General features: G+C 41.9%; 2 protein-coding genes across 2 annotated transcripts in view; one reads left to right on the top strand and one right to left on the bottom strand.

The window, feature by feature from the left end:
• The window catches only part of LOC121827994 (uncharacterized), a 73,544-nt gene extending 70,389 nt beyond the window's left edge, over positions 1 to 3,155 (bottom strand). Inside the window, exon 1 of the mRNA XM_076566872.1 lies at positions 3,025 to 3,155. The gene's annotated coding sequence lies outside the window, so the exon portion shown is untranslated. The remainder of the gene's footprint in view (positions 1 to 3,024) is intronic.
• Positions 3,156 to 3,301: 146 nt separating this feature from the next.
• Tigd2 (tigger transposable element derived 2) lies at positions 3,302 to 6,347 on the top strand. The gene is made up of 3 exons (XM_042273385.2): positions 3,302 to 3,549; positions 3,708 to 3,917; positions 4,006 to 6,347. The coding sequence occupies exon 3, from the start codon at positions 4,474 to 4,476 to the stop codon at positions 6,049 to 6,051; it is 1,578 nt and encodes a 525-aa protein (XP_042129319.1). The 5' UTR covers positions 3,302 to 3,549; positions 3,708 to 3,917; positions 4,006 to 4,473; the 3' UTR covers positions 6,052 to 6,347.
• The last annotated feature ends 6,696 nt before the right edge of the window (positions 6,348 to 13,043 follow it).

A 13,043-nucleotide genomic window follows, 5' to 3' on the forward strand; every position in this document is an offset into this window, starting at 1 on the left:
CTGTTAATATTTAGAATGTTTTATTTACAGGTTTAGTAGTTTATTTACATGTTTTTCTGAACTCAAACAACCTTCCTTGGATCATTGTTTTCTTTGTTACATCTGTGTATAAAAGCACCCTGAAACTGAAGTAAGGTTTCTACCGTATTAGACTGTGGTCTGCCCACTTTTTCAGGCCCTCAGAGCCCAGGTCCGACATACAAGATCTGCACAGATCAGCCAAAAAGTCAACGGTCGTGAGGACAAACCAGCTGCTTGGAGTATTTTCAGAATGTCCACTTCAAATGAACCATGTTCAGTGTCTGATGACCGCAGTAGATTTATAGTGTTCTCATGACTAGAAAGCCATTTTGGTAGGCTGGTGTTAAATACTCTAGCTCAATAAAGGACAAGTTTAATTATGCAGGAACAAATAATGCTAGTTGTTTGTTTTTTTTTTAACTTTTTGTATCTTTGAGTTGAGTATTTACATTTGGTAGTTTGGTAGTGTAGAGTGAGCATCTTGTCTTAAAGCCAGAATGATGTAGATTCTGTCCACAATGTTTAATAGATTTACATATTAAGTTAGCCTTTGTTTCATATATCAACGGAGGTGATAGCCACCTCTCAAAGTGTTTAAAGGATTAAGAGATGGTATATATGAGAAAGAAATAAAAACTAATGGCAGACAAAATGTCTGTCTATTATTTGTTTGAGACAGGGTCCCACTATGCATCCCAAGCTGGTCTGGAACTTGCTAGGTAGCCTGGGCTGAATTTTCTGATTCTTCTACCTTGGGAGTGCTTGGATTACAGGAACAAAACATGACTCATGTTTTTAAATTACAAGATAAACTGCAGCTAATTTTAAGACTAATTTTTAAAAAAAGACAAAGAATACACAATTACTCCAATAATAAAAAAAAGTCCAACAATTTCCAAAGCATTTGTGGAGGAAGGAAAGAGATTTGAGGCTTGGGAAATGAGAAGGTAGAGTATACCAAGATGGAGGAAAACTATGACCCAAAGAGAGGAGATCTGGCAACAAGAAAGTCCCTGAAGCCAACAAGGCTCTTAATGAACAAGAGTATCTAACATGCTTGCTTTTTGCTTTTCTTTTTTTCTTTCTTCCTTCCTTCCTTCCTTCCTTCCTTCCTTCCTTCTTTCTCCTTCTTCTACTCCTCCTCCTCCTTTTTCTTCTTCTCCTTCCTTCCTTCCTTCCTTCCTTCCTTCCTTCCTTCCTTCCTTCCTTCCTTCCTTCCTTCCTTCCTTCCTTCCTTCCTTCCTTCCTTCTTTCTTTCTTTCTTTCTTTCTTTCTTTCTTTCTTTCTTTCTTTCTTTCGACAGAGTCTTTTGTAGCCCAGGCTGGCCTCTAACTTGCAGTGTAGCCTAGGATGACCTTGACTTTCTGATCCTTCTGCTTTCTACATCCTAAGAGCTGGACTAAAGTCATGTACTATAAGACCCCATTTATACATGAACCCAGGAATCTGTGCATGCTAGACAAAAAACTTTTTGTAACTATCTCTTTGTGAAAGTAAATTTATTGCTTCTTTGTTGGAAACATGTCTCCCTGGGTTGCTCAGGCAGGATCCAAAGCCCTGGACACAAGTAATCCCAAATAACTGGGACTACAGACATCTAGCACCATGCTAAGCTGAATGAGGCTGTTTCTTCAAGGAATTTTAGGTTCACAAGAAAACTGAATAAAAGACAGCATCTACATGCTGCTGCCCCATTATCAACACCTACACCAGAGTGTTGCTACCCGTCACAACTGTGAACCGACATTGACACCATTACCACACACCATCCACAGCTGCCACCAAACTTGACTCTTGGTGGTGTGCCTTCTACACGATTAGACGAACGTATGGCACATGCACAATTATAGGATCACACACACATCTTAGGCACCTGACTTCGGACCTTATACTCTAAGTAGGCCACAACCCACAACTTACCCTATCCTCCCCCAAACCCCACCAAAAGGAGACACTTACCAGATGGAACTAAACCCTGTGAAAGCACAGCCACCTTAGAGTGTTGGTAAAAGTCTGTTAAATAGAATTGAGTGACAGGGCACAGCTACAAAAATAAACACCCACCAGGTAGATACACAATGACACAAAAACACTATAGAGAAGGAAATTCGCTTCCAGAAAGTGGGGTAGGCCTGCAGGATTTACTTTTTTTTTTTTTTTTTTTAAGGCCAAAGTGACCCCACGAGACAGAGAGAGGAGGGGAAAGGGGGAAAGCCAGGTAAGCTTCCATTTGGCGATGCCGGGCAACCTGATTTCCAGGAGCTTGGCAGTCTGTGACAGCCAGCTCTGCTGTCTGTTAAGCAGTGAACAGGTGCAAGTGTTTCACGCTGCTTAGAAACAAGGAGGGGAAAGTCATCTGTTTAAAGCAATGTAAAACTACCGTGAAATTGTACTTTACTCGAAATGGTCTTGCAGAAGAACGGCCGGGATTGCTCGGTTGGAAGCTAGAAGGGGGCGAGAGCTGTGGGAAGTCTACATTTAGGCAAAACTAGGACTTGCCCAAAGCCACTAGGTGACAGCACAAATAGGTCTAGGGATTTCCAGCACGCCAGAAAGTGGAAGGGTGGGATTCTGAGGACAGCTGCGCAGATGTGTCTTGGGAGACAGAAAAAGGGCTTGGAACCAGCATTCTTCCTCTGCAGAGTGAATGCTCAGTTTGAGTTCCCTCTCGGAATGCTAAAATTTTTAGCAAAAATATTGCCTTGAGAAATATAAGTTAGGATAATCCTGTTCAGGCGTTTGTGGAAGATGGACTTTTTTTTTTTTTTTTAAAGTATTACACTAGAGATAGAGGGAAGGAGGGAGACAGCGCCTGACCCGATCCAGGTCGAAGCCTTGAAATTCCCCCTTTGACAGCAGCAGGGGCTGGTCCTTAGACGGCTGCTCCAGCATTAGGTCCTCTGCTCCCTCCGCCATGCCTGCCCGCCCTGGTACCGGGCCCGTGCGGCAGCGAACAGGCGCCGCCGTGCGCGCTCCCTGGACACCCGGAGACCCGGGTCTTACCGGACCGCAGACCCAGCGATTGCAATTCCGGCCCTTGCCAGCCTCAGCCGCCGCAAAACCCCGCCACCGCGAACGAGCCTGCGACGCCCCCTGCTGGCCAGACGAATTAGTCGTCCGCCCGAAGCCGCAGCGGGGCGCCCGGAGGCGGAACCTTGGCCAAGCCCCGCCCCTCCCCGCGGAGGCCCCGCCCCCGCCGCGCGCTCGCCCGCGCATCCCCGCCCCCTCGCCGACACCACGTTCCTGCGGGGGCGCGCGCGCGCTCCTAATCCCCTGCCTTCCGGCTCAGGCGAGCGGCTTGCGGCGGCCAGCAGGGTCGCCTTCGCTCGGGACCTCCGTCGCTGGCTCTGCGTTCTGGATTGGTCAGGCGGAGCGATGCCCGCGCCCCGCTTCCCCGTGCCCCGCGCGCCCGGTGACCACTCGCCCGCTGCAGGGCTGCGGCCGTGACCCCCTGCCGCCGACTTTCGCCCAGCGTCCAGCTCCGAGCTCGCTGGCCCGGGCAGGGAGAGGCCCTGGTAGTGTCAGGAGGTAGGCTCTCAGCTCCCGGGTGGTGCCTGCGAGCGTTATTTGTCTATTAACCTGTCAGGTGGCTAGGCAGTGATGTCCTCGACACAGTTGCAAGGGTAGGTATGAGTAATACCGTGGACTGATACTGAAAAGAAAACGTGTTTGGTGTTTTCCTGTAGGTTTCAGAGAGGCTCCAAGCAGCTACTTCTGTGGTCATGGAGATCAGCGTCCACCGGGATTACTGTATGGTCTTCACCCAGCCTGCCACCCCCTAGGCTCAGCCGTGGGTCCTGATTTCCACCAATGAAGTTTTTTCTTAATCCTTTCTTGAATCATGTGACATCACTTCTTGTCCGTTGTTTCCCTTTCGGTAGCCAAATCCATTAAGTGTAAGTTCCCGTTGGTTTAAAGTACTGAGTTGTTTGCCTGTCCACTTGCACTCTGACAGCTCACCTCCTGTCGCTATGATTTTCATAGGTACTCACCCGAGTCCTTGCCTTGAAGAGAGCATTCACACACTTGGCTGCCTGACAAAGACAACAGTCAGGCGGTGATTCTCCCAGCTCCGTGTTTCTGTATGTCAAGTTTGCAAGGCTGAGTAAAACTATTTTCTGGCACATTGGCATAGGGAAAGATAATTCCTGCATTAATGGCAAAAGTTGATCACCATGAGACTGTTTTAGATTCCTTGGTAGGGCAGTATAGTTTCCAGTAAGGCTTCAGTTTATGAAAAAAGCAAGGGGGGAGGTGAGAAAATAGGGTTAACTGGAGCTATCCCTTGTCATAGGAACTTGATTAATTTCTAAAATGCAAGTGAAGAGACTCAGACTTCCTTAGAAAGTTGTTACACCATCTGTTAAGCCCTAGGGAACAGCTGAGGGCTCTTAAGCCTCCATTTTCTGTGTTCAAATCTAAGTTGTTAATTGTCTAAACTACTAGACTAAAATGTTGGGGAAACGTAAGCGTGTGGTGTTGACAATTAAAGACAAACTTGACATCATTAAGAAGCTTGAAGAAGGCAACTCTTTTAAAAAACTTTCTGTCGTGTATGGAATTGGTGAATCCACAGTTCGCGACATTAAAAAAAACAAAGAAAGAATTATAAACTATGCCAACAGTTCAGATCCTACTAGCGGGGTGTCCAAACGTAAATCTATGAAGTCATCAACGTATGAGGAGCTTGATAGAGTTATGATAGAGTGGTTTAATCAACAGAAAACAGATGGGATCCCAGTGTCTGGGACTATCTGTGCAAAACAAGCCAGGTTCTTTTTTGATGCATTGGGGATGGAAGGTGATTTTAATGCCTCATCTGGCTGGCTCACTCGGTTTAAGCAGCGCCACGGGATTCCAAAGGCTGCTGGTAAAGGAGCAAAATTAAAAGGGGATGAAACTGCTGCCAGTGAATTTTGTGGTAACTTTCAAGAATTTGTGGAAAGAGAAAATCTCCTACCGGAACAAATTTATGGTGCTGATCAAACTGGACTGTTCTGGAAATGTCTCCCCTCAAGGACACTGGCTTTTGACCCTGACCGGAGTACTTCGGAATATAGGTCAAGCAGGGAGAGAATCATTATTATGTGTTGTGCAAATGCCACGGGTCTGCACAAGCTTAACCTTTGTGTGGTGGGAAAAGCAAAAAGGCCCCGTGCATTCAAAGGCACTGACCTTTCCAACCTTCCTGTCACTTACTTCAGTCAGAAAAGTGCATGGATCGAGCAGTCTGTTTTCAAACAGTGGTTTGAGAAGTGCTTTGTGCCACAGGTGCAGAAGCACCTGAAATCCAAAGGGCTTCGAGAGAAAGCAGTACTGCTTTTAGATTTCCCCTCAGCACATCCATCTGAAGACCTGCTGAGCTCCGATGACGGCAGGATAATTGTGAAATATTTGCCACCAAATGTAGCAAGTCTTATTCAACCTATGAGCCAAGGAGTTCTAACCACAGTCAAAAGATATTACCGAGCAGGACTTATCCAGAGATACATGAATGAAGGAAATGACCCAAAAATGTTCTGGAAGAATTTGACAGTGCTGGATGCAATTTATGAGGCCTCAAGAGCCTGGAACATGATAAGATCAAATACCATAACCAGAGCGTGGAAAAAGCTTTTCCCTGGCAATGAAGACAATTCAAGCATGAGCATTGATGAAGGAGCCATTTTAGCTGCTAATTTAGCAACCGTTTTACAGAATACAGAAGATTGTGAGCATGTCAACATTGAAAATATCGAACAGTGGTTTGACTCTCGGAGTAGTGACTCAAACTGTCAGGTGTTGGCTGACATTGTAGGTGCTGAAGACCGGGCTGTGGCTGCTGAGCAGAAGCCTTCCAGGAAGACTAGGAAAGCAGAACTGAATCCAGAGAAGCATATTAGCCACAAAGCTGCACTTGAATGGACTGAAAATTTGCTGGATTATCTGGAACAACAAGATGACATGCTACTCTCTGATAAGCTGGTATTGCGGAGGCTTCGGACCATTATAAGAAGAAAACAGAGGATTCAAAATAAAAATCATCTGTAGTGCTCCCTTCTGTTGCTGTGTGTTTTCATCTTTGTGGCTTGTCTGCAGTGGTTTTATCTAAGGCCCAATAAATGTTACCGATGATTTTTAGAATTAGATGCTGCTTTGGATTACTTAAATTACAGCTCTTTAATGTTGGCTCTGAATGAGCAATGACATGGGATTCATTATCTGCTTCTAAACCGTGTTTTACTAATTAGATCACAAGGTACCCAAGGCTGGGATATGTTGTATGCCTGAATTCAACATGTCTAGTGACAGGCTGTGCACACTCAATAAATCTTACTTAAATCGAATTTTGATGACTTCTTGAGTGTAAGTTTGTAAAGTAAAATGGGATGAGTTTACATTTCCACTGGTGAGAGGTTTAAGAGAGTTCAGCAACGTTTGTGCTTGAATTTTCCTGCAACTTCAGCGATCTGGATAACAGCAGAGTAAATCCTTGAATAGTGCATTGCTTTCTGGCAAAATTCAGGCAGCTGTTTTTTGAGATTGGCCATTTCTTAGTGTAGTGAAGGAAAAACTAGGGTTAAATGTTCTGAGAGAAAAGCATACAACTTCACCTTTATTCTAGAGACAAAAGTTTTTCATTTGTGTGGAAGGCATACCAGCGTTTTCCCAAGAATATGAGCTTTAATTTCCTAAAGAATGTGCTTAAAAGAAATAAAAGGTAAGCATTAATAACCTGTCATCTTTATTCTTTAAAAAGGTGTCAGAATTTTTTTATACACTTGTTGGTGTTTATTTGTGCTATAAAGCTTAAAAAGTACTCCACTGTTTTCAAGGAAGGTATTTTTTTTTTTAATTACTAAGAACATAAGCATATATACAGATTGTGGAACCAGCATGGGAACTGTGAGCTGATACTCAATTGAACATGAAGGAAATACCAGAGAAGATCCCAAGTTGATGTGGGACATTACCATGGCCAAGTTATTTTCATATTTTTAAAGTAGGAAAATTACCCGCTTCTCGGAGCTTGTAAGGATTAAATGAGTTAATACATGGCTTTTAATATTTGGGTTCTAGAAAAGGGTAATCCTTGAGTGTTAGCTATGGTTCTGTACTGCAGAAAGTATGTTTCAGCAATAAGCTAAACAGATCCATTGTGGGACTCAGAATGATGTTCTGCATTAGGAAACTCCTTCCACGGGAAGATGAACAAAGTATATGTAGTTTCAGCCGAATATGATAATTACTTCAATGGAAACTAAAGGGTTAATCCTGCTTTCTCAGGGTCTGTTGGTTAAGTGTGAAGGTATCTCTACAGGACAGGTAAGTTGCAATAGGGAATGGAAGTGGAATTGCTCCGGGCTGTAGTCAACACATTGCAAATAAATGTTCGATTTGTTTCTAGAAGAAAAACTGAATATTGGGATATCCATTGAAGCAATAAGATGCCTTTAAAGTACATGAGCTGGCAGGAAGCAGCACACTTAGTTGATTTTGTCCGGCAATGGTAACAGCATTGGTGTAAAGAACCAAAGAAAGGTCACAGGAGATTGCTTCTAACAGGCCCAGCTATTCATAATAAGATTCCCTGTGGTCAAGAGGAATTTTGAGCTCCCATATAACATTTTTTTTCCCTGAGGCTGTGATTGATAATATTTTGCCTTTTGATCTGAACCTCTGGGTTCTAGAATACCTTTTCCAGAAGACTTCTAAGTCTTCTCTGATAATTCTTTTTCTTTTTTAAATAAATCCTTTTTAAAAATTTGTTTATTTTATGTTCATTGGTGTTTTGCCATGAGTGTCCTGTCTCCTGGAACTCGATGGAGTTAGAGACAATTGTGATCTGCCATGTGGATGCTGGGAATTGAACGCGAGTTCTCTGGAAAAGCAGTCAGTGCTCTTAACCATAACCATGGAGCCATCTCTCCACCTCCAGCCCCCTAAAACTTTTCCTTTTTTTTTTTTTGTTTTTTGTTTTTTGTTTTGTCTTTCAAGACAAGGTTTCACTGTGTAACAGCTCTGGCTGTCCTGGAACTCTCTTTGTAGACCAGGCTGGCCTCGAACTCAGAGATCCACTTACCTCTGCCTCCTGAGTGCTGGGATTAAAGGTGTGTGCCACCACTGCCCAGCGATGATTCTTATATCATTGTTTATTAACCCATTTCCCTCAAACTACACTTTCACCTACCTGATACTCTAGAGGAAATTGGGTTCTGCACACGTGAGTCGAGGCTGGAGTCACAGCAGATGCTAGAAACCAGTAAGGTTTAGCACTTTTCAAGAGAGCAGTAGCTACTCGTTACCTAAAGATTTTCATAAGGCCGCCATTTCCCGGGTGCACACTTTCCATCCAGAGTAGTAATACCTGCTCAGTCACAGGTTTCCAGTGCCCGTTGTCTTTTTAAAATTCAAATTAAAGTAATGATAATACATTTTTTAAAAACAAAGTGTGCCACTTACTTAATGATGTCAAATCATCTTGCATACCTTACCTGTACACACTCCAAGCAAGAATGGAGTTGTTGAAGGCCAGCAGGTTTGAAGCACCAGTGCTGGCTGTTCTGATCTTTCTGTATATAACCTTAGCAGCTTTCTGTGCCTTTATGAATCTTAGTTTTGTTGGGCATAAAAGGGGCGGAAGGTGAAATAGGCATGTTCTAGATGTTGATAAACAGCCATTAAGCAACCCAGTGGCTGTTGAGAAATCTGTTTCTAGGTTCTTCCTAGAAAATGAGTCACAGCCTATGGTAACTGTTTGGACCTCCAGGACCTATGTTGAGATTCCAGGCATAGGCTCATCTCTGGGAATACTGGCTGGGTATATGCATAGGTGGGAAGGTGTTGTGTTCCACAGACCCCTTGGTCTAATTTTAATCAACGGGCCCATCCATCCAGTCATTAAAAACAGGGAGAGCCTGTCCTTGCCACAGTCTGGGAAAACGAGGCTAAAGACAATGTTTTTTTCCACATGGTAGAAAGCAGAAGTTTGATCATGTCCTATAGACAGAAATACAGCCTGCTTATGGAAATGCCAAGTGGGGGAGTGAAAGAGCAGATTTGGACCAAGACGTGTAGCAGCACCTGCAGCAACAGCACTGCCTTCTGTGGAACTGATGAGTTTGGAGACCACTGGACTGGACTGGACTAGGCCACATTTGCGTTGTTTACACCTGTCACCCCCATCCCAAAGTGACTATTGCAGATCCCTTTCACTCCTAAATATCCCACAGTAAAAGAGAAACTGGATGGTTTCCCTAAAGACTAGTGAAGGAAGGTAATGTGACTGAGATCACAGAGTCACCAGGGTCCAGGAAGGGAATAGAAGTTGGGCAATGTGGCCTACTAGCCGAGTGCATGGCTAGTATCGTCCATCTGAGGGTTGAACTGATCCTAACTGTCTCAATGCTCTGCATGACACCTGGCTCCTTTTAGGAGCCCCTTCCTAAAAGTGTATCCTCTGAGAAACAAGGCATGTACCCAGGCATAACTCTGGGTATTGTACAAATTAACATTTTGTAGTCATTAACACCAATCTTGTGAAATACATTAACCATTTTCAAAGGAAACTCAAGTGTAGGTGGCAGAGATCCAATTACACATTTCCATCTAAGGTGACAGTTTACAGCCCTTGGGAAAAAACTGTATTCCTTCATATCTCAAGGACATCCAGGCTTCAGGAATCCATGGGATACATTGCCAACGCCATTAAAATGACCTTTTGGTGCTCAGCCTAGTCATGTAGCATACATCTGGAATCCCAGAACTCAGGAAGCAGAGGCAGGAGCATCTGACTTTTAAGGCCAGCTTGGCCTTCAGAGCAAGACCTTGTCTCCAAAAAGCAAAGACTAGATATGTAGCTGAGGGTTAGAGTGCTTATGAAGCATACACAAGGTCCTGGGTGCGATGTTCCTACCACAAAACAAAATCAGAAAAAAGGAAAGGACTAAAACAAAACAAAACAAAACTTTTAGTATCTCTTAACATGCCCAGTGTGTGTAATAGAAGGAAAAGCTATCTCCACTATTATATAACCCAGGAAACCAAATGTCATTGTAAATCCATCAGGTGCAGACGATTTTTGCAACTTCCAGATTCATTCCTCTCAAGGGACATCATTTCCATTTCCCTCTGATAAAAAAAAAAAATAAGAAAAGTGGGTCTGGGTTAAAGGGTATTTCTAGCCACCTTTCCCAGTAGGAATCTACTCAAGGTACACTGGGAACACTAGGGTCTACCCACATGTGACTTTCAAGACTATGCTAGAATGGTATAATTTTGAAAGCTAGAAATGAGATGTTTTAAGTACATAATGAAATTAATAAGGCATAGTGTTTTCTGCTTTAATAACCAATGTGCAGACTGGTATGGAGGTATTTGATAAAGCTACTGCAGTTTTGAGTGTGATTTCCCTAAGAACTCTAAACATACACGCCTGAGGATTTTTATTTTCACACTAACTCTGTAATGAAATTATCAGCCGTCAGCACTCAACTAATTAAATTACTGGGAGATGTGATAATTTAGAATTTTGGTACAGATGTTAAATAATTAAATTCAATTTTGGGATGTTCTTTTTTTAAGTTAGAAGAGGAAAATTGAACGTGAAATTCAATCCTGTTAACTTGTGAAGTTCACGTCCACCCAACATGCTTGGTTCTCAAGGGAATCCTAACTGCTAGCAAAACGTGACATCTAGATTTCTAAGACCGCAAAAATGGTAGCTACCTTGTTCTACAGTTCAGAATATTTTGATCTCCTGAGACCTACCCCGCAAAACACAACTTTTTGGCTCCCCTCCAAAACAGTTATTTTAATCTATTGACACAATTAGCATAAAAAGTGAAATAAGTTTTTAAAGATAGGAGTTTTCAGCCGGGCGGTGGTGGCGCACGCCTTTAATCCCAGCACTTGGGAGGCAGAGCCAGGAGGATCTCTGTGAGTTCGAGGCCAGCCTGGGCTACCAGGTGAGTTCCAGGAAAGGCACAAAGCTTCACAGAGAAATCCTGTCTCGAAAAACCAAAAAAAAAAAAAAAAAAAAAAAAAACAAGATAGGAGTTTTCTTAATGCGTTAACAACTTCATTTATTTTTTTCTGTCATTGAATGAACCTAGGGCTTCATGCATGCTAGGCAAGTGTTCTACCCTCCAGTCCCAGGATTATTTTGTCATTTCCTTTTTGACTTTAAAAATGAACATGAAAGTTGACTTCTATAGAATGCATAATCTGTGTAACATAAATCAAGAAAATATACTTAAAGTCATGTACTAATCATAATATGGACTATTTTTTTATTGTTAACTTAGGATAAATACATTTCTGTTTTCTTTTTGAACCAATGACATATGTAATAAATGGAGGGCTTGCATCCACACACTGTAGTAATGGAAAGTTTTACCAATAGCATATAAACACTTGAATTACTTTCTCTGAAAAATAGAGAGTATAGATTTTTTTTTCTGGACAGTTATTCACTACTATAAATCAGAATTAATAGCTAAGTTGGCATACTACATTTTAAAAACACTTTCACCGTGGGGAAAACAATATTGTATATCCTCACACTCCAGACACATTTATATCTGTGTAACTGGGATACTTCTTACAACCATTACAATATTTTTATTTTTCTTAATGATAAATGATAATTTTAAGTTCTCTAAAATATGAGTTAAAAACTGCATAAAGCTAGGCATGGTGGGGAAATCCTCTTATCCCAGAACTTGAGAGACAGAGGCAAAGCTCTTTGTGATTGAGGCCAGTCTGGTCTACATAGAAAGTTCTGGGCCATAGAGATCTGCATAGTTAGACCTGTCTCCAAAAATTATTAATTAATTAATTAAAAACTGCAAATCTTGTCTTTCAAAATAAAAGGCAGATACAAATATTTTCAACTAGTAAACTTATATTCATAAAATATATTGCATATTTGAATATGAAAAAGTTACATCATTTTAAAAGCATCTGTCTTCAGCTGTCATATTTCATAATACTATTAATTGATTGCACACATCTAGATGTTTTACTAATTTAGGAGGGAAAAGGTCAGGGTAATCCTTGCTAAATTTTTAAAAATTGGTCTTTAAAAGCATGTCATTTCCTTTGCTTTAAATGTAAAAATGAAGAACTAATGACGTATAGCTATTAAGTGGATTTCCTTGTATGTGAATTAAACCTGGTAGGAAGTTTCTAGATTGTTCATAAGTGCTGGTTTCCCCTGTTTATATGTTCCAAACTATCCATATTATACACCATAATGGGGGTTTCTTGTGTTTCCCCGCACTTTAGATTTCCTGTTTTAACCCGATAACCCCTTTTCAGAATAGGAAGCTCATTCAGCTCCTTTAGTCATCCCATCTCCGCCCCCTCCTCTACACCCTTGTTTGAGATAGCCATGACAGTTTGGAGGACACTTGCTGGATATTTTGCAGAATGTCCCCCATTTATTCTGTAAACTTTGAAGAGAGATTTTTATACTCTCCTAGGCCTCTATAACACAAAGAAACTATGTAGGTGCTGTAATTGATAAGTATTTATATAAAATAAAAGCACATGACAGAGAGATTCCAATGATGGCCTGAAAAGCTCTTCTCACATGTAGATTTTTAGCTTGCCCTTAAAGAACTTAGCTGTGTTTGTGATAGGGAGACTTGAAGGTATAGTTTGAGTATGGGAATTTAAGTCATGTTCTAATAACAAATACGACTGAGATGTGATATAATTTAAAGTGTAATTAGAAGTAGTATTGTAAAGTTTGACAGGTGCCTGAAGGATTTTTCCCCCCTCCTGATACCCAGTGGTACTGTGTCTTTTCCAACACTAACACCATTTCTCCAACTCTGCTATCTGTCCCACAATTCTAATGGTACCCAGAATTAGCATCCAACTTCCCAGGTTTAAGAGCTCAGTCCCACAAGGTTGTCTTAATTTCAAGCACCAGTTGTAAGCATCGGGTTATTAGGTTAGAATTCCCTTGCCTCCCCTAAGGTTCAGTAATTTGCTACAATGACTTAGAATTCATGAATGTGAATATTAACTTTCAG

Source organism: Peromyscus maniculatus, chromosome 3 (assembly GCF_049852395.1).
Source record: "Peromyscus maniculatus bairdii isolate BWxNUB_F1_BW_parent chromosome 3, HU_Pman_BW_mat_3.1, whole genome shotgun sequence".
NCBI classification, from domain to species: domain Eukaryota; kingdom Metazoa; phylum Chordata; class Mammalia; order Rodentia; family Cricetidae; genus Peromyscus; species Peromyscus maniculatus.

Coding starts and splice junctions, on each gene's coding strand:
- Tigd2 (XM_042273385.2), top strand. CDS start 4,474: ATGTTGGGGAAACGTAAGCGTGTGGTGTTGACAATTAAAGACAAACTT.